This window comes from Mus caroli, unplaced genomic scaffold (genome assembly GCF_978045245.1).
Source record: "Mus caroli unplaced genomic scaffold, Mus_caroli_1 scaffold_3, whole genome shotgun sequence".
Lineage (NCBI taxonomy): Eukaryota > Metazoa > Chordata > Mammalia > Rodentia > Muridae > Mus > Mus caroli.
Genome location: NW_028227258.1, coordinates 71,764,467 through 71,786,753, shown reverse-complemented (window position 1 = coordinate 71,786,753; position 22,287 = coordinate 71,764,467). Strand labels below are relative to the sequence as shown.

General features: G+C 44.2%; 1 protein-coding gene across 1 annotated transcript in view; it reads left to right on the top strand.

The window, feature by feature from the left end:
* The window catches only part of Nup210l (nucleoporin 210 like), a 117,204-nt gene that overhangs the window by 49,944 nt on the left and 44,973 nt on the right, over positions 1–22,287 (top strand). Inside the window, exons 15-20 of the mRNA XM_021157946.3 lie at positions 3,089–3,310; positions 9,809–9,982; positions 19,146–19,338; positions 20,677–20,765; positions 21,350–21,454; positions 21,895–21,996. Of these exons, the coding sequence (XP_021013605.1) occupies positions 3,089–3,310; positions 9,809–9,982; positions 19,146–19,338; positions 20,677–20,765; positions 21,350–21,454; positions 21,895–21,996 (885 nt within the window). The remainder of the gene's footprint in view (positions 1–3,088; positions 3,311–9,808; positions 9,983–19,145; positions 19,339–20,676; positions 20,766–21,349; positions 21,455–21,894; positions 21,997–22,287) is intronic.

Genomic DNA, 22,287 nt, shown 5'->3' with positions numbered 1-22,287 from the left:
CGTTACTCACTCAGTGTTGTCTAATCTCAGTTCTCATTCATGAAGCCTCAGTAGTGGGAGCTTTTGGAGTCGGTTGGTATGGTTTGGTTTTGAGACAGACTCATGTAGCCCAGGCTGGCATTCAATTAGACTCGTGTCCAAGGTTGACCTTGAATTCTGATCCTCTGATCTCTACCTCACAAGTATGGGAGGATCAAAGGACCTACAGGAGTACTTACACAGGCACGCTCTCCATCCATGCCTGCTGGGATGGAACACAGGGCCTCATGCATGCTAGGTAAGCTCCCACCAACCAAACACTATGCAAATAACCCCTCCCCCCAACTGAAGCACACCCCTACCTGACGTGAGCAATGTCTTTATCCTGCATTAGCAAATTTTAGAAACTTACCTTTCTTCTTTAATACTGATGTATATGATGTGGGAAACGAAGTATGTAAGACTTTATGGTAGGTAATATCTGAATTCCTGCATATGCATAATATATAATATATATTATATTTAATATATAATTGTATATATATAATTATACACATATAATTATATATATATATATTACATACCAATCTCACAGAGTACTAACAGTCCCTGTTGAAGAAAGCTATTACTTAGCAACTTACTGTCCTGTAGAAGAGGAGCCAGCCATATTTACACCATGAATTTATATATTTTCTTTAACATAAGCCATTATTTGGAGCCATAAGGATTGATCCATAAATATTACAACAAGTGGTTCAAAATAAAGCAGGGACAGCCTATCTATTTTGCTTAATTTCATCAAAAATAAAAATCGAGGGGCTGGAGAGATGGCTCAGTAGCTGACAGCACTTGTTGCTCTTGAAGAGAACCTGGGTTCAGTTCCCAGCACGCAAATGGTGCCTTAGAACTGTCTGTAACTCTAGTACCAGGGGATCTGACAGCCTCTTCTGTGTCTTCCACAGGCACCAGAGAACAGGCATACATGTAGTACACAGACATGCATGCAGGCAAGGCACCGGTGCACAGAAAAATAAGAAATTTAAAATATTAAAAATCGGGGGCTGGTGAGATGGCTCAGCGTTTAAGAGCATTGACTGCTCTTCTGAAGGTCCTGAGTTCAAATCCCAGCAACCACACGGTGGCTCATAACTGTCTTTACAGCTACAGTGTACTCATATACATAAAATAAATCCATAAATCTTTAAAAATTAAAAATCATATTTCCACATTCTTGCTATTAATACTGACAAATCCTGACCCATTGCCTCTAAGAATAAAGACAAGGTTGGCACTAATGAGAGAAGCAAGGCAAAGAATTAATATAAATTTCTAGGAAAGGAAGCTGGGAACTTGCAGAGCTGGTAGGTTATTGTTGAGCATTCACAAAGCCCAGAGTTCACTCCCAGATGCATATAAAACCAGTATGGCCACACCCATGAAGTCTCAACCAACACAGCTGCCTAAACGTGACCTTGAACAAGGAAGGGTATCAGTATATATGCTAAGATGGAAGGCAGAATGCTCACAAAGCCCTAACCCTAGACAAAGAACTACAGGCCACCACGGAATGTTTAGAGCAGGAGACTTCTTCTCCAGGGAAGAACACACCGGTTGGTTACTGTCTTAGGGCTACTGCTGCTGTGATGAAACACCATGACCAAACGCAAGTTGGGGAGGCAAGACTTTATTTGGCTTACACTTCCATATCATTGTTTATCATTGAAGGAAGTTAGGACAGGACAGAACCCAAACAGGGCAGGCACCTGGAGGCAGGAGCTGGTGCAGAGCCGTAGAGGAATGCTGCTTACTGGCTTGCTCAGCCTGTTTTCTAATAGACCAGGACCTCCAGCTCAGTGATGGCCCTACCCACAGTGGGCTAGGTTCTCTCACACCAATCACTAATTAAGAAAATGCCCTACAGGCCTGCTACAGCCCAACGTGATGGAGGAATTTTCCTTCCTTCCATCCCTTTGTCCGTCCATCTGACTGTCTATCTTTATTTTTTTCTTTCTTTCTTACTTTCTTTTTCCCTTCCTTCCTTCCTTCCTGCCTGCCTGCCTGCCTGTTTGTCTATGTATCTTTTTCCTTTCCTTCTTACTCTCTTTTATTCTTCCTTGTTTGAAATGGGGTTTCTCTGTGTAGCCCTGGCTGTCTTGTAGACCAGGCTGGCCTTTAACTCACAGAGATCCATCTGCCTCTGCCTCCCAAGTCCTTGGATTAAAGTTGTGCGCCACCACTGCAGAGTTGGAGGCATTTCTTAATTTATGTTCTCTCGTCTCAAATGACCTAAGTTTATGTCAAGTTGACATAAAGCCATCCAGCAGTTATCCAATACCAAATGTTCAGTTCTGAAAACATACATACAAGTAACATTATGCAGACTATATGGGCTGTACTTGTGTATTTAGGAATATATATTTGCACACACACACACACACACACACATCCTCCACCACCACTATGACTAACATCAACAACAAAGAGGAAGAAGCCATAAATTTGAGAGAGAACAAGAGAGAGTGTTTATGAGAGGTTTTGGAGGGAGGAAAGGAAAGAGAGAAAATGATGTGATTGTTTTATAATCTCAGCCAGGTATGATGGCACATGCATTTAATCCCAGCACGGAGAAAGCTGAGGCAGGTGGGTCTCTATGAGTTTGAGGTCAGCTTGGTCTACATAGAAAGGTCTAGGGAAACTAAGTTATTTTCTACATAATAAGAACATGTTTTCAAAATAATAAACAAACAATAAAAATAAACCCAAAAGACTATAGTCTCAGAACAATAATTATAATAAAGAAGAGACTCTGTCTCAAAAATTATAATTAAAAAACTCTTTGTGGAACAACAATCAGGGAAAAAGAGGTCACAAATTTGAAAGAGAGCAAGGGGGGATACATAGGAGGGCTTGAATGGAGAAAAAGGAGGGGGAAATATGTCATTATATTTCCATTTCAAAAGATAAGGCATGGTAGGACACATTGGTAATCCAGGTACAGGTTGGGTGGAGGCAGGAGGACCAGAAGTTCAAAGACTGTGGAAGACCTACTGTCTACACAGATAAATAAAATAAAACACTTCCTAACTATATAGGGATTAATTCGTTTCAGGCTCTAAACCCTGTGGACGTGGCTTTGGTGACATGGCAGTCCGTGAAGGAAATGGTATTTGAAGGGGGCCCTCATCCTTGGATCTTGGAGCCGTCCCGATTTTTTTTGGAGCTGAGCATGGAGAAGGCAGAGGCCATTACAGTAGCAGAAGTCCGACTGCCGGGTAAGAGGAAGCAGAACCAGTATGTCTACCTTGTGCTGTGCCTGGAGTTAGGGGAACAGGTAAGCCTTTCTCTGTCATTAGTATGAGGCTGCAACCTGTAATATTCTTTGTTTTTTGTTGTTGTTGTTGTTGTTGTTTTGGTTTGGTTTGGTTCTTTCGAGACAGGGTTTCTCTGTATAGCCCTGTCTGTCCTGGAACTCACTTTGTAGACCAGGCTGGCCTTGAACTCAGAAATCCACCTGCCTCTGCCTCCAAAGTGCTGGGATTAAAGGCGTGTGCCACGACCACCCGGCCAATATTCTTTTTTTTTTTTTTAAAGATTTATTTATTATTATAAGTAAGTATACTGTAACTGTCTTCAGACACACCAGAAGAGGGCGTCAGGTCTCATTAGGGATGGTTGTTAGCCACCATGTGGTTGCTGGGATTTGAACTCTGGACCTTCAGAAGAGCAGTCGGGTGCTCTTACCCACTGAGCCATCTCACCAGCCCCCCAATATTCTTTTTAAAGGTGTTTTTATTTATGTGTATGTGTGTTTGCCTTCATGTGTGTATATGCACTGTGCTCTTAACCACTGAGCCATCTGTTTAACCCCTGTCCCCAGTATTGTTTGTTTTTGTTTTTAATTTTTAGAGTTTACTTATTAATTTGGTTTTGTTTTGTTTGGGTGTGTGTTTTGTTTTGCTTTGCTTTGTTTGAGACAGGGTTTCTCAACTTAGCTCTGGCTGTCCCAAAACTTGTTGTATAGACTAGGCTGGTCTAGATTCACAGAAATCCACCTGCCTCTGCTCCCTACTATTAGGACTGAAGGTGTGAGCTACCACACCACTTTCACAACTTCCTTGTGAGTTTCTCAAGCTTCCTGCTTCCTGAATTGATTTTGTTCTTTATATATGTGCCCTGTGTGTGGTACACATATGTAAGTGTGTCTTCTTTCTTTCTTTCTTTCTTTCTTTCTTTCTTTCTTTCTTTCTTTCTTTCTTTCTTTCTTTCTTTCTTTCTTTCTTTCTTTCTTTCTTTCTTCCTTCCTTCCTTCCTTCCTTCCTTCCTTTCTTTCTTTCTTGTTTTTGTTTTTTGAGACAGGGTTTCTCTGTTTAGCCCTGGCTGTCCTGGAACTCACTTTGTAGACCAGGCTGGCCTCAAACTCAGAAATCCACCTGCCTCTGCCTCCCGAGTGCTGGGATTAAAGGCGTGCACCACCACGCCTGGCTGTAAATGTGTTTTCTTTCACACATGTGTGGGCACACATGTGAAGGTGCCTGTTCAGCCCAAAATTGACATGGGGGTCAATTCCTCAATCACCGCCTACCTTATTTACTGAGCAAGGGCTCTCAATGAAGCTGGAGCTTGCCAGTCCCAGCTGGTCTGGGTAGCCAGCTTGAGCCTGAGACCCTGTTTCTGGTCCTGGGTTTACAGAAGGCTGCCATACCTTTTTAACTTAAGTAGTTTCTACACTTCAGTCCCCCACATTTACACAGTAAATGCTATGTCCACTGAGCTGTCTCCCCAGCCCCAAGCCTGGGACTTGCCATTGAGTTCGTTTTGTCTTGTGAAAGGTACAGTGGTTTAGTGGTGTGGATGTGAGGGAATGTGGGTGCCGGTCCCTAGTGGAAGCTGGCAATTTCAGATCCCCTGAAGCTGGAATTACAGGTGCTTGTGAGCCACCTGGCATGTTTTGGGAACTGAACTCACGTTTTCTACAAAAACAATGTGCACTTCTAACTGCTCAGCCATGTCTCCAGCCCCTGTGATGGTTAGTTTCATTTACAGACTTGAGTCAACATAGAATTACGTAGGAGGGAAGTCTCAGTGAAGAATTGTTGACATTAGGGTGCTGTAGACATGCCAGCGAGGGATTTTATTTGTTTGTGAGACAGGGTTTCTCTGTGTAGCCCTGGCTGTCCTAGAACTAGCTCTGTGGACCAGGCTGGCCTGGAACTCACAGAGATCTATTTATCTGCCTCTGACTCCTGTGTGCTTGGATTAAATGTGTGTGGCACCACCACCCAGAGGGATTTTTTTTTTTTAAATAGAGTTGAGACAAGGGCTTAGACTCAATGAAAAGGGAAGAGTGAGCGAGCATATCGCTAGCATGCACGCATGGGTTCGATGCTTTGCTCATGGTGCACCCACATCCTTTCTGCCACCCTAAGTCCCTGTGATAATGGACTGTAAGCCCTTTCTTCCTTGTTAGTCAGGGGTTTTGTCATTGCCACAGGGACAGAACCCAGAACTAATGCTTCAGTCCAGGGGGAGCAGTTACACAATACACATCCTCTCAAACTCTAGACCCGTTTAAAAAACACTTCCCCACAGCTGTCTTATCTTAGCCCCTGGCAGCCACCATCCTTCTGTCTGTCTCTGTGACTTGCAGTACTCTCAGCACCTCATTTATGTAAAATCATATGCTATCTTTTATGATTGGAGTATTTTAGCACAATGCTGTCAAGTTTCATCCATGTAGAATTTCTAACCTTGAAAAACATTATTTATTTAGACAGGAGCTCCGTAGGTCAGGCTGGCTTTTAGCCAAGACTCACCCTGAATTCCTGATCCTAAAAGGAATGTGCTAGAATGACAAGGATGTTTCATCCTGCATGGCTTCCTTCCTTCTTAAGGCTTCATAATAGTCCAGTGTGTGTGTGTGTGTGTGTGTGTGTGTGTGTGTGTGTGTTCATGCATTCATTCACTGATGAACACTTTGGTTGTTCCCATGTTTTAGCTATTATTAAGAAGAGCTGCTGTAAATGTGGTTATAAAAACATCTCAAAACAGGTGTGCTGGCTTCTCTCAGTATCTCAGGACCTGAGAGGCTGAGTCAGGAGGATTGCCATGAATTTGAGCCCAGCCTGGAATCTAGAAAAAGACGACTTTGTTTCAAAGGAAGGAAGGAAGGAAGGAAGGGAGGGAGGGAGGGAGGGAGGGAGGGAGGGAGGAAGGAAGGAAGGAAGGAAGGAAGGAAGGAAGGAAGGAAGGAAGGAAGGAAGGAAGGTTGGTTTAACAGAATATACCTTAAGACCTTTTCCCCCAATTACCAGGAAGTGCATTTGCAGCCAGGTGGCAATGGCACCCTTTTACTCCCAGCACCCAGGAGGCAGAGGTGGGCAGATCGCTGAGTTTGAAACCAGCCTGGTCTACAGAGTGAGTTTCAGGACAGCCAGGGACTCACAGAGAAACCCTGTCTCAGGGGAGGAGCAGGAGTGGAATTGCTGAGTCCTGCATTAATTCTGTTAATGTGTTGGAGGAACTGCTACACCTCTCTGCGCATCAGAACCATTTCACATTCCTGCCAGCCATGTGCAGAGCCCCCTCTCTGCACCCTCACTAACAAAAGCCTTTCCATTCACTCATATGTCTGCTAGAGTTTTTCTAATAAAAATAAGCTTCAAGATTTGAGATGGCTCGTGGACTAAGAGCGATATCTCTGAAATTGTGAACGCCAGAGTTCTGATTCCAGCACCCACGTAATAAGACAGCTGAGGTCCCACACACACCTATAACCCCAACACTGAGTAGACCCAGACTGCATGATTGCTGGGACTTCTAGCTTACTGGGAAAAACAAACAAACATGCCCTTCACTCCCACCTGCAGGGCTCTAGATTCTGAGGGAAACTCTTTCTCAAAGGAGTAGAGCAGGGCAAGATGGAGGAGGCTGCCTCCTGCTCTCCGATGGCCTCTGCATGGAGTACTGTTAATTACCCAGTGGGTCCAACCAGTGGTGCCCATGGGTGTGTGGCTACTCACTAGGGTATGAACAACCTACCAGCAGCCACATCCTCTGAGGAGAGCGACTCTTCATCCCTTAGTAACTTTACCTGCCAAACGCTCCTGCTATAGAGGTGTGGGACCTTGGGGGTCCCATTCCCCATCCATACTGGAATTTTGACTATATAAGCTACCACAGTCCCTGAGTTGAGGTGGTTCACAATTGCCTGTAACTGCAGTTTCAAGAGATCGTCCATCTTCTGGTCTCTGTGGGTACCTGCACACGTGGGACTTACATGCACAGATACACACATAAGCACAACAGTCTTAAGGACTGGAGAGTCAGTAGGTAAAGAGAGCCTACTGTTTTCTCAGTACCTGGGTTTGGTTTCTCTAGAGGATCCTCACCTATGTCCTCTATGAACACTTGTACCCACTCCACCCACACAATTTAAAAAAAAAAAACCTTAACACAAAAATAATAAATCATTTCCAAAACACCAAGAAGCTGGTGGTGGCACGCGCCTGCAACCTCAGCAATAGGGAAGTAAAGGCAGGCAGATCTCTGAGTTCAAGGCCAGCCTGGTCTACAGCGTCATTTCCAGGACAGCCAAGGATATACGTAGAGACCCTGTCTCTTTCTCTCTCTCTCTCTCTTTTTTTTCTTTTTGTTTTTTTTGAGACAGGGTTTCTCTGTGTAGCCCTGGCTGTCCTGGAACTCACTCTGTAGACCAGGCTTGCCTCGAACTCAGAAATCCGCCTGCCTCTGCCTCCCAAGTGCTGGGATTAAAGGCATGCGCCACCACGCCTGGCAAGACCCTGTCTCAAACAACAACAACAAAGCTCCAAAGAATAGAGGAATGAGTGTCTGCTCATTTTCATTTCTTCAGCACATTCTGAAATCACAGACTTGTTTACTTTTATGCTTCAAACAAGGAAATAACTCTACTGTAACCACATAGAAGTCACTAGTAGTGTTCAGAACCTAAGATGGAGTGGATAATGTTTTTGGTATTTTAATCACATTAATTGGCTTATTTATTTATTTACTTACTCATTTATTTACTTGTGTGTGTGTGTGTGTGTGTGTATGTGTGTGTGTGTCTGACCCACTGTGAGTCTGAAGATCAGAGGACCGTGTGGGCTGTCAGGTGTGCCATTGAGTTCCCTTACCCACTGAACCATCTTGCCAGCCCCGCTAACAGTCTTTTATGTTAGCTTTGTGGTTTCATGTAATTTCAGTGCACACATGTGAGCCTTTGTGAGTAACTCATGCAGTAGTGTTCGGAGAAGCCTGGAGAGAGCCAGTGTCCTATTCTAATCTCAAGTGACTGGATGCACTTGGCTCACATATATGCATGCAGGCTGAATACTCAATATACATGAAATAAATATAAAATAAACTCTAAACAGTAAAATAAAATAAGACACCAATAGCGCAAGATTTGTTGAAAGAAAAGACTGAAGAAATTTGGTTAAATTTATGTATTTATTTTAAAAATTCAAAAACCATGGTGCATGTGCCGCAAAGTGCACAAGGAGGCCATGGGGCGACTTGCAAGAATCGGTTCTCTCCCTTTACAGGTGGGTCCAGGGAATGGAACTGAGGTGTGCAGGCATGGCGGCAAGGGCCTCCACCAGCTGAGCCGTCTTCTGGGCTGATGGTTCTTTCGCTTTTTGTTGTTGTTTGCTTGTTGTTGGTTTCGTGGGTTGATTTATTTTTGAGACAGGGTCTCTCTATGTAGCCCTGGATATCTTAGAACTTACTATGTAGTCTAGGTTGACCTCAAACTCACAGAGATCCACCTGCTTTTCCAACTCAAGCTGGAGTTAAAGGTGTGTGCCACAATGGCTAGCATGTTTTCATTTTGTTTTGTTTTTTGTTTTGTTTTGTTTTTTGAGACAGGGTTTCTCTGTGTAGCCCTGGCTGTCCTGGAACTCACTCTGTAGACCAGGCTGGCCTTGAACTCAGAAATCTGCCTGCCTCTGCCTCCCAAGTGCTGGGATTAAAGGCGTGCGCCACCACCATTCAGCACCAGCATGTTTTCAAAACAAGGTTTCACTTTATATAGATGGCTGGCATGGAACTATGGAAAACAGGCTAACCTTGAACTTGCAGTGATCCTCCTGCCTCTGCCTCTTGAGTGCTGGGATCAAAGGAGTGAGTTGTCACTGCCAGCCAAAGTTAGATTTTTTTTGTGTGTGTCTTTTTTTTTTTTTTCCCAGAGCTGAGGACTGAACCCAGGGCCTTGCGCTTGCTAGGCAAGCGCTCTACCACTGAGCTAAATCCCCAACCCCAAAGTTAGATATTTAAAGTTCGATTTGTCTTATAATTTCCATAATATGTTTTGATTTTATTTTGTGACAGGGTCTCATGTAATCAATCCATGCTGGCTTCAAACTAGCTATGCAGCTGCGAATAAGCTTGGTCTCTAGATCCCCCTGCCTCCGCTTTGTAGTGCTGACATACAGGTGTACCAGGTCTCCTTTTGCGTTTATTCTTTTCCTGAGGATTGACTTCAATGCCTTGAATAAGCTAGTCTATCACTGAGCTGTATTCCTAGGCCTGTGTGTGTGTGTGTGTGTGTGTCTGTCTGTGTGTCTGTGTACGATCAGTTCTTCTAGATTTCTATCTGTGTAAAGGCCAACAATGTCTTCCTTGATTGCTTTCTACCATGTTTTATTTAATTAGATCATTCAGTGTGCATTGGGGGAACCCTTTAAAAGATTTCCCTGATTATCATATCCAGAAGGGCTCCTCTGGAGTTAGAATAATTCTGACACATTTAGTTCAGCATGATTCACATCAAGGGTCTACACACAAATAACTCGCTGATGTTTCCTTAAAGGTTCTCACTTTTCGGATCGGGAACCACCCGGGAGTCCTAAACCCTAGTCCCTCTGTGGAAAAGGTGCAGGTGCGCTTCATCTGTGCCCATCCTGCCAGTATGTTGGTGACACCAATGTACAAGGTGCCAGCTGGCACCCAGCCATGTCCTTTGCCACAGTACAACAAGCAACTGGTAAGTACAGGCTGTGTTCCTAATACACACGACACTATTGTTTCATATGACCAGGAACTCAGGGGATCTCTGCTGATATCGATCCACAAGGGCAGATGGAGCAGGGGCAACAGGGGTGTGTGAATGGGGGATGGGGTGGGGAGGAGTGATTCGGAAGCCCTGTGAGTATGAATGGTAATAACACACTGAGACCAGCTTCCAGGAGACAGATCAACTTTACTTGGGGTAAAACAAGAGTTATATAGCTTTGGGGAAGGGAGTAGAAATATCCTTTTCTGTTTACTGTTTGCCTCCAGTCTTCATGGTACATTTGCAGGAGAAGTAATTATTTCCACTTAGTTATAATGCTAACAATAGACTTGATAGGGAGACGTTAGTAAAACAACTTAGAGGCTATTCTGAGAGAGGTTAACTGTCTGCAGCCACAATTCTCTAGTATAGTAAACATTTATGTCAGGGTAGGCAAGGTCACTGACCGAAGGATAAGGTACTGAGATACCACATCAACATGGGGAAGCATTCCAAGTATTTCAGGTGCTAGCCGAACAGGTTCTTATCTTTCTTATTGGGAGAAAGGAAGCTGAACCTGTAGTCTAACCAAGGCTACTCGACATTTCACAGGTATAGGGTGTGGAGTGGGGGATCCCCCACATTGAGAAGAGGAAGCCTTGCTAACCAATGGAGTCTGCCATTTTATACAGAACTCAGGGCTCCTGCAATGTCAGACTTTCACCTTAGCAGCAGGACTTCCCAATAGTCTCAAAGGCTTTGGGGATAAGGGATCTGAAACACAGCTTCTGTCAAAGTGAGAGGCACTGTCGTGTTTGTTACTCACTCTGGGAAGGCTGGGGGGTGGGGGGGTGAGTAAGTTACAGTTGTGGGCATTTAGTGACATAAATGTTTATACTAGAGAATTATGGCTATTACTTAAGACTGGTGATAAACAAAGCCAGGCATGGTGACACAGAGGTAATCCCTCTCTAAGAGAACCAGGCTGGCCTCAAACTTGCAATCCTCCTACCTCAGCCTCCTGAGTGTTGGGATTACAGATGTGCACTAATGCCCCCTCCTGCCGCCTTTCATATTGTCTAGGTTACCATATCCTATATGTTTTAATGCAGGCATTTTCTCCAGTGAGAGTCCCTCCTCCCAAACAACTCTAGCTTGTGTCAAGTTGACATGAAAGCTAGCCAGCCCCGGGACTAAGTGTCCTTACACCCAACACCAACACGGAAGCTGCTCCTTACCACAGCTTCCACGTGCATCTGTCAATGTCCACAGACATTGAAGGCTCTAGAGACCAGCATTTGACAAAGATTCCTGCCTATCCAGGGTTTCTATCCAGGCAATGTAAATGAACCCTCTCAGAGATTGGTGAGAGTGATCGGTAATAGCCGACAGTGATAGCCAACTTAAAGGATATAGAATCTCAGAGGAGACACATCTTTGGGCAGGTCTGTGAGGGAGCTTTCAGACAACAACAGATGGTCAGAGAACAGATCACCAAGTAAATGAGAAAAGATGCTGATGTTATAAAAGGGCCTAGCAGCAGGAAGAGCTGAGAGCTTCCATCTTGATCTGCCAGCAGGAGGCAGAGTGGGGACACTAGGGATGGAAACTTCAAAGCCAACCCCAACTCCCAGTGACACACCTTCTCCAACAAGGCCACATCTCCTAATCTTTCCCAAACAGTTCTACTGACTGGGAACCAAGTGACAGACCAACCCAAGGTTTGATCAGAACTCCTGATAAAAGGACAAAGGGAACTTTAGTTCTGTGTTCCTGCCATGAGTAGACTTGGCAAGGCCAGTCTAGAGCTGGGGCCAGTGCCTCAGAGAGTCAAGGCTGAAGTGTCTAGTCACCGGACACTTGGGACTCTTCCCCCTCAACTGTGGTTATCAGTCCTAAGGCAGCTGTGTTCTCTTTGCCACCATTATCTGACTCAGCTCTCTGCTGACCTTGGCTGTTCTTCCTGCCCAGCGAATGATGCTGAACTTTTTTTTTTAAGACTTATTTATTTTTATTTTATGTGCATTGGTGTTTGACCTGTATGCATGTCAATATGAGGGTGCCAGATCCCCTGGAATTGGCGTTATAGGCAGTTGTGAGTTGCCATGTGGGTGCTGGGGACTGAACCTCTGGGAGAGCAGTCAGTGCTCTTAACTGCTGAGCCATCTCTCCAGCTCTGATGCTGTACTTCCTAATAAACTTGCTTGGCTAAGTCATCAGCTTATGCAAGATTTCCCTGACTCAGTTTAGAGGGTTTGTTTGGTTGGTTTGGTTTTTGAGGTAGAGTCTCACTATTTTACCTCTGGCTATCCTAGAACTAGCTCTGTAGACCGGGCTGGCCTCAAACTCACAGACTACATAGATAGCCTAGGAAAGGGTATTCAGACCAACCCACTGTTTGTTTGACCAGTCATGGCTTTGCTTCCAGCCCTAGGCCCACCACCGAGGTTTGGATCAGTCAAGGCCTTGCTCCTTAGTGCAGGCGTAGCAGCCCCCCAATGGAGGGGTGCTTGCTCCTTCTGGCCCAAGCGGAAGTGCTTCACTGAGGTTTGCAATTGCAAAAAGTCTGGTATAAACTGCTTCAAGCAGCCTTGGCTGAAACCAGAGAGGGCAGGACACCTAGGAGTTCAAGGCCAGCCTGGCTAAATGAGAGTATGTGAAAATATAAACAAAACAAAACAAAAAACCAAAGTGCTAGCAAGAGGCCTAGCACTTGGTCTCCAAGTCTGACAACCTGAATTTGATCAACAGGAACCACATGGTTGATGGAGAGAACCAACTCCTGCAAGCTGTCCTCTGACACCACATGCATGCCACGGTATGCATGCTTGCACACACACACACACACACACACACACACACACACACACACACAAGAGAGGGAGAGAACAAGAGGAAAATGTAAAAGTATTTTTTATTCTTCTATAGCAATTATAGTAATTGTTATCATGGAAGGCTTACTGCCTTAGTCTGCTAACCTGGACCTAGTCCTGGAAGCTTCAAGCCTCTGTACAATCTAATCTAAGTCTAGAATGTTTTCAGCCTCTGAGACTTACTGCTGAATAAACTCACCCTTTCTAGTTCTTTCTGCGCTCTGGCTGGCTGGTTTACTCAGCTGTTCTGTCTCAAGCTCCCCTCTAAGCTCACTGATTCCATCTGGCTTCTCTCTTGGCCCCTGACTTTTTGCCCTCTTTGACCTCATACTGACTCTGGCAATCTGTTCTCATCTTCTGGGTCCTTCCGGTTCTCTGGCTTGTTCTGTCTTTTCCTGTGTCTAGCTTATTCTCTCTCTGCATCCTGTCTCTGTACCACTGTCCCAGTAAAACTGCCTCTCCTTTTCTCTCTCTGCACTGCTCACCCTTAAGTCATCTCTCCTTCCTGTCTCTTCTTCTGAGCTGGGCATATCCTACCTCTGACTCATTCTGACAAATCTTTCTCTGATTCATCATTTTGGCACTAAATTAGACATCACTTTCAAACATGGGTGCTTCCTTCTACAAACTAACTTTACCTTCATTGTTTGGGGTTAAAGTGTGTGCTAAAGGCTTGCCAGACCACAACTAGAAGCAGTTTGTTTTTTTTCTTCAGTAAATAACACAATCTCAGGGTTCACAATGTGATCAAATATCCTGCAACAGGGAGAGAAGATGGGGAAAAGGGAGAGATAGATACATATGAAGAGAAGTGGGGGCAGGGGAATATAAAACCTCCTTACTTGGAACTGTACATTTAGAAGCCATGGCAATTAGCTGCAGTCTGTGACTTGTCTCAAAACTTTTAGAAGTATTCAAGACAGTGGCCCCAGCAGAAGGCTAGACCAGCTAGCTGTTACACTAAGAATCCTTTTGTTCTAGACAACTCAAGAAGGAAGAGAATTGGGGCAATGTTGGTGCTTGCCTTTAATCCTAACACTGGAGAAGCAGAGGCAGGCAGATCTACAGAAGTTCAAGGCCAGCCTGATCTACAGAATGAGTTCCAAGACAATCAAGGCTACACAGAGAAACCTTGTCTATAAAGAAAAGGAAAACAGACCTAAATTTTATAATCCAGGTGGTGGTAACTTGAATCCCAGCACTAGGGAGGCAGATACAAATCTCTGAGTTTGAGGCCAGTCTGGTCTACAGAGCAAGACCTAGGAGAGCTAAAGCTCTATAGAAAAACTCTGTCTCGCTGGGGGGTCGGGGTGGGGAGTGGAGGGGTGGTGGCCCAAGCCTTTAATCCCAGCACTTGGGAGGCAGAGGCAGGTGGATTTCTGAGTTCGAGGTTGGCCTGGTCTACAAAGAAACACTGTCTCGGAAAAAACAAAAAACAAAAAAAAAGCCTGTCTCAAAACCCTGCCACCACCACCCAAAAAAGGAGGAGGAGGAAGAGGAGGTAGAAAAACTGGCTCAGTGGTTAGGAACATTGACTGCTTTCCCAGAGGACCCAGGTTTGGTCCTCACACACCCAACCATCTACAACTCCAGTTCTTGGAGACCCAATATCCTCTTCTGGCCTTTTTGGGGCCAGAATTTTTTTCTTTGTACAGGTGTTTTGCCTGCCTGAATGTCTGTGCACCATCTGTGTGCCTGAACTTCTTGATCCTCTTGCCTTCATTTTTTATTATGCTGTTCTAGGCATCAAAGTCATGTCTTATGCATTTTCAACAAACATTCTATTAACTGAGTTACACCCCTAGCTTCCAGGAATGTACTTTCTAGATTAAGGAAATCTAAAGACATAAAGCAACAAAATAAAATATACATCTTACTTAACTTTGTGATCAAAATTAAAACAGATATAAAGCTAGAAATGGTGGTTAACACCCAGAATTTGGGATGCAGAGATAGGAAAATCAGCAAGGGCTGTATACAATTGGGCATGATGTTGTACATCTTTAATCCCAGGACTCAGTAGTCAGAGGCAGGTGGATCTCTGTGAGTTCAAGGCCAACCTGATCTACAAAGCGAGTTCCAGGACAGCCAGGACTGTTATATAGACAAACCCTGTCTTAGTTTGGGTTTCTCTGCTGTGAACAGACACTATGACCAAGGCAACTTTTATAAAGGAAAACATTTAATTGGGTCTGACTTACAATTCCAGAGGTTCAGTCCATTATCATCATGGTGGGAAACATGGCAACATCCAGGCAGACTTAGTGCTGGAAGAGCCAAGAGTTCTACATCTTGATCCAAAGGCAGCCACAGGAGACTGGCTTCCTCAGGCAGCCAGCAAGAGGGTCTCTTCTACACTGGGTGGAGCCTGAGCATAGGCCCCCAAGCCCACCCCACAGCAACAGACTTCCTCCAACAAGGCCACACCTATTTTAACAAGATCACACCTTTTAATAGTGTCACTCCCTGTGGGCCAAGCATTGAAACACATGCCTCTATTGGACCAAACCTATTCAAAACACTACAAACCCTGTCTCAAAACTACAAACCCTGTCTCAAAACTACAAACCCTGTCTCAAAAACCAAAAACAAACAACTGCGTCACAGGTGGTGTACTCCTTTAATCCAAGCGCTGCGGAGACAGAGTTAATCCAAGTGCTGCGGAGACAGAGGCAGGTGAGTCTCTGAGTTTGAAAAGCACAGGGTTACACAGAGAATCCTTATCTTGAAAAACCAAAAATAGATAGATAGGTAGATAGATGGATAAATAGATATTTTTAAAAATCAAGACTAGCCGGGTGTGGTGGCGCACGCCTTTAATCCCAGCACTCCGGAGGCAGAGGCAGGCGGATTTCTGAGTTCGAGGCCAGCCTGGTCTACAAAGTGAGTTCCAGGACAGCCAGGGCTACACAGAGAAACCCTGTCTCGAAAAACCAAAAAAAAAAAAAAAAAAAAATCAAGACTAGAAAGGTGGCTCAGCAACTAAGAATGCCTGCTGCTCTTCCGAAGACCTGCATCTAATTTCCAGCACCCATGTCAGGAGGCTTACTCCTGTAACCCCAGCTCCTGGGGATCCCTCTTCTAGCCCCTCTGGGCACCTGCACACACATGGCTCTCTCTCTCTCTCTCTCTCTCTCTCTCTCTCTCTCTCTCTCTCACACACACACACACACACACACATACACATACACACTTAGGTGTACATGAATACACATAAATAAACATGAAATCTTTTTAAAAAATAAATCAACAAAACCCCTAAAAGATGTAAAAGATATTTGGAGGAATATTTTCAGAACTGAAGTATTGACTCTGTATTCAATGACACTACAGTAATATTGTTGATGCTCTTCCTTTTGTTTTTCTTTTTTTCTTTCTTTCTTTTTGTTGTTGTTGTTTTTCGAGGCAGGGTTTCTCTGTCCTGGAACTCACTCTGTAGACCAGGCTGGCCTTGAACTCAGAAATCCTCCTGCCTCTGCCTTCCAAATGCCAGGATTAAAGATGTGTGCCACCACTGCCTGTCGATGCTCTTCCTTTTCATCTTTGTGTGTGTGCACACATGTAGTTGTGCTTGGGCTGTGACACACAGTGGAGGTCAGAGAGCCACCATAGGGGTCAGCTTTTGTCTTCCATCATGTTTGAATCTTGGTCTTCTCTTCTTCAACATTACATCTGCTAACTAGCTGCCTTGTAGCCTCAGGGATTTGCCTGTTTCCATCTCCCATCTCACTGAAAAGGTGCTAGAGTTGCAGATATATACTGTCCCAGGGTTTATACGGGATTTGAACTTAGGTCCTTTGCTTGCAGCACAAGCACTCTAAAACCCACTGCACCATCTCTTCAGGACAAATGTCAACATTCTTAAGCACGAGTTATGGGAGAGATGGGTAAGTGATTAAGAGTTCTTGCTGCTCATTCAAAGGACCTTCTTTCAGTTCCTGAGCCCATATCAGGCAGCATAATAACCATGTGTAACTCCAGTTCCAGAAGAGCCGATGACCGCTCCTGTCTTAGTTAGGGTTTCTTCGTTTTGAAGAGACATCGTGACCAAGGCAACTCTTATAAAGGACAATGCTTAGTTGAGGCTGGCTTACAGTTTCAGAGGTTCAGTCCATTATCACCATGGTGGGGAGCGTGGAAGTATGTAGGCAGACATGCTGCTGGAAAAGGAGCTGAGAGTTCTATGTCTTGATCTACAAGCAACAGAAGGAGACTGTGTGCCACATCAGGCAGAGCTTGACTGTGTGAGACCTAAAAGCCTGCCTCCACAGTGATGCACTTCCTCCTGCAAGGCCACACCTCCTAATAGTGCCACTCCCTATGGGTCAAGCATTCAAACACATGAGTCTGTGGGATCCAAACCTATTCAAACCACCACAGTTTCTAATCTCAGTGGGTGAGCTGCACACGTGTGCATAGGCGTGCACATGGATACACACACGCATGCACAAAGCCAAAAATAAAACTAAAAAAAATTTTTTTCTTAAGTATAATATTATTATTTTGTTTGTTTCCATAAAAAATGTTCTCTCTCTTAGGAATTTTTTGGGGGGATTAAAGTGTCATGATAGCTACATCATTTGGAAACAAAATGCAATAAATAAAAACCTGTCCCCGCCGGGCGGTGGTGGCGCACGACTTTAATCCCAGCACTCGGGAGGCAGAGGCAGGCGGATTTCTGAGTTCGAGGCCAGCCTGGTCTACAAAGTGAGTTCCAGGACAGCCAGGGCTACACAGAGAAACCCTGTCTTGAAAAACCAAAAAAAAAAAAAAGAAGAAGAAGAAGAAGGAGAACCCTGTCTTGAAAAACCAAAAAAAAAAAAAACACAAAAACAAAACATGTCCCCAACCCCCTGAAAGTGAGGAATAAAGAGAAGAGAAAGAGAAAACACTTAACACCACATGCTAACAGATACAAACATATAACACCACATGCTAACAGATACAAACATATAACACCACGTGCTAACAGATGCAAACATAGAACACCACGTGCTAACAGATACAAACATATAACACCACATGCTAACAGATGCAAACATATAACACCACGTGCTAACAGATACAAACATAGAACACCACATGCTAACAGCTGCAAACACATAACACCACGTGCTAACAGATACAAACATATAACACCACGTGCTAACAGATACAAACATAGAACACCACGTGCTAACAGATACAAACATAGAACACCACATGCTAACAGATACAAACATAGAACACCACATGCTAACAGCTGCAAACACATAACACCACTTGCTAACAGATACAAACACATAACACCACGTGCTAACAGATACAAACATAGAACACCACATGCTAACAGCTGCAAACACATAACATCACATGCTAACAGCTGCAAACATATAACACCACATGCTAACAGCTGCAAACACATAACACCACTTGCTAACAGATACAAACACATAACACCACATGCTAACAGCTGCAAGCATATAACACCACGTGCTAACAGCTGCAAACATATAACACCACATGCTAACAGATACAAACATATAACACCACATGCTAACAGATACAAACATAGAACACCACATGCTAACAGCTGCAAACACATAACACCACATGCTAACAGCTGCAAACATATAACACCACATGTTAACAGCTGCAAACATATAACACCACATGCTAACAGCTGCAAACATATAACACCACGTGCTAACAGATACAAACATATAACACCACATGTTAACAGCTGCAAACATATAACACCACATGCTAACAGCTGCAAACATATAACACCACTTGCTAACAGATACAAACACATAACACCACATGCTAACAGCTGCAAACATATAACACCACGTGCTAACAGCTGCAAACACATAACACCACATGCTAACAGATACAAACATATAACACCACATGCTAACAGCTGCAAACACATAACACTACGTGCTAACAGCTGCTGGCCAGGCAAAGTCTAAAAACTACCAAGGTGGGAAGAGGAAAGGAAACATAAATCCCTTCTCCAAAGATAGCTCGTCAGCCCCAAGCTGCTGAATTCTTTAGAAAGAAGTTATTGTGTGCATTCATGTAGTGTGTGTGTGTGTGTGTGTGTGTGTGTGTGTGTGTGTATGGTTACCAGGGTTTGTGTGTGGCAGTCAGAGGACAACTTTGTAAGTTGGTTCTCTCCTTCCACCTTCATGTGTGTTCCAGTGATGGAATCCATTCCAGGATTTTGTGGCAAGGGCCCTTACCCACTGCGCTGACCTGATGACCCCTAGTTTTTATGCCCTTTTATTATCCTGCAGATTCCTGTGTCCAGCTTAAGGGACTCAGTCCTAGAACTGGCAGTATTTGATCAACACGGGAGGAAGTTTGATAATTTCAGCTCACTCATGCTAGAATGGAAGTCTTCCAACGAGACACTCGCTCATTTTGAAGATTCTAAGTCAGTGGAGATGGTAGCCAGAGACGACGGCAGTGGGCAGACCCGACTGCACGGTACTGTAAACAGCTTGCAAATGCCACAGGGCATTACTAAATGGTTCACGTTGCTTCCTTAGGAGCAACTGTCTCATTCTAAACTTTATTCATGTTGCCTTCATCTCTGATATTTGTGCGTTTTTATAGAACAACACAGAGGTAAGATTGGCAACGTGGTTCAGTGATAGAGCCTATGTCTAGCTTATGTGGGATCTTTTGTTCTATTCCCAGTGCCAAGAAATCAAGAGGGGGCTGGTAGAAAAGGAGAGGAAAAGAAGAGGGGGTCGATGGGAGCCTGATTGCTTAACATGTACAAAAACCTGGGTTTGGTCCTCAGCACCTCATAAACAGGGCATGACAGAAACACCAACCAACCATCCCAGCAGCCAGGAGGTCAATACCGGAGTCATGGCCATCTCAGCTTCCATAGTGAATTCAAAAGATAAGCATAAACTGCCTAAGACCCTGACCAAAATTACAAAGCTATGAAATGGAATACAAAGTTAATCTGAGGGAGCTGTGAGCATAGCTCAGTGGTACAGCACTCACCTCGAATATCCCCACAACGTCCAGTAACTTCCTTCATTAGACATGACAGGATCTCGCCTGCCCCGTGCTCTCTTCTTAGATCTAGAGCTTGGGTACAGAATTTAGCATCAGAGCACATAGCAACAGACCAAACCCCACTACCCTACGACATGGCACACATTTTACATTAAAAATAATAAATAATGCTCCATTTTAAATTTTTGAGTGACCGATTGCCTTGTATATAAAGATAAGTGAAGCTGAGAAAAGGCTCCAGCGGGCTGGAGAGATGGCTCAGTGGTTAAAAGCACTGACTGCTCTTCCAGATGACTCTGGTTCAATTCCCAACACCCACAAGGCACTGCACAGCTGCCTCTAACTCTAGTTCCAGGGCTGCCGATAACTTCACACAGACAGACATGTAGGGAAAACACAAATGCACATGAAATAAGTATAAATTATAAAAAAAGAAAAGGCCCAAAAGACTGTTATTGCTATTTACAAATTGAAATTTTATACACAATAATGTCCCCATATATTTGCTTTCAGCCCATTTTTGGATTTATAGGCCATTACAGGAAGAAAGAATTTTAGGTTTTGCCTGGCCTAATCTCACAAGGACCTAAGAGGTTGTTTTTTTGGCTTGAAGTCCTATAGTCCAGGTTCAGTACAAACCTAATGTTCTATTCTCTGTATGTATTTCTCCCCTTTCAGCACTTTTCCCCAATAAAATGTCATTTGGAAAAAACTGAGACAAACATTAGTGTTCTGGAGTCGGTTTGCAGCGGGTACCCGCCCCCCCGTTTTTACCGTGTTTTCCTGCTCTAGGCCATCAGATCCTTAAGGTGCATCAGATGAAGGGGACTGTGCTCATTGGAGTCAATTTTGCTGGTTATTCAGGGAAGAAAAGCCCAAAAGTGAGTGGAAATTATGATTGAGGAGTTCAGACTGGGGCTTGGCATGGCAGCACTTGCCTTCAATTCCAGCCTGGGCTAGTTATTGAGATCTCATCTCAAAAGTGAATGAGTGTGTGTATGTGTGTGTGAAACAGGGGGCTTGCAGGGGGGAAAGAGGACACAGAGTTGTAGTGAACTGAGAATGGGAGGCGGTGGGGAATATAATCAAAATATGTTGAAGGAAATTCTCATTTAGGAGCTAATAAAATTAAAGAAGAAAGGAAAGAAGGGGAAGAAGGGAAGGGAAGAAATGGAAATTAGTTCAAGTTTCTAATTGGGCCTCCTTGTCTGGCCTCAGTGGGGGAGGATGCTCATCCTGTAGTGACTTGATGTGCCAGGGTGGGTTGATACCCAGGCGGGGCCTCCCTCTCCTCAGATGAGAGGGAAGGAGGACACAGCGGAGAGACTGTGAGGGAGGACTGGAAGGGGGGGGGCGTTGCAATCAGAATGTAAAGTGAATAAATTAATTTATGAATAAAAAGAGCTCCTCTCTAAGTCATTAGTTAGAAAGTTCTCAACTGTTCTCTGCTGTGCTCACTGGCCAGGGAATTTCCAACTCGCCAAGATCTGCGGGGGTAGAACTGCTCCTGGTGGAAGACGTCACGGTCCAGCCTGAGAATGCCACCATCTACAACCACCCTGATGTGAAGGTGAGGCACACAAGCCCAACAGAAGACAGACACTACTGTGGCAAGGCCTCGGGATGCTTTACCTGCTGTTGAAAATCAAATACACATCCCCTGCTGGAGAGGTGGCTCAGCAGTTAAGAGCACTGGACACTTCTAGAAGTGCTAAGTTCAAGTCCCAGAACCCACATGGCTGCTCACAACTGTCTATAGCTTTAGAATCATGAGATCCAATGCCCTCTTCTATCATGCAGACAACACATATAACTAAATAAATCTTAAAAAGAAACTGAAACACACAGAGGTAACAGGAAGGATGAACTACAGTGTCCTTCACACTGTGTCCTCTGTGGCAGTCCCACTTTGTCCTCTGTCTGCCCACTGGTCTTGTTTTAACTAGAAGTCATCTCCTTTAGTCTATGAAGTGAAAAGATTAGAACATTGTTTGTCTGATTTTTCTATAGGAAATATTTAACCTTGTGGAAGGATCTGGCTACTTTCTGATCAACAGCAGTGAGAAAGATATCGTCACCATTACTTACAGGGAAGCAGAAAGCTCAGTCCAGGTGAGTCAATGAAGCTTCTAGAATGATGGTCTTGGGGCAAAGCACTTCTCTTGTTTTGTTTCTTTTGTTCTTTTTTTTGTTTTTTTTTTTTGTTGTTGTTGTTTGTTTTTCGAGACAGGGTTTCTCTGTATAGCCCTGGCTGTCCTGGAACTCACTCTGTAGACCAGGCTGGCCTCAAACTCAGAAATTCGCCTGCCTCTGCCTCCCGAGTGCTGGGATTAAAGGCGTGAGCCACCACGCCCAGCTTGTTTCTTTTGTTCTTGTTGTATTGTTTTGTTTTTTAACTTTTTA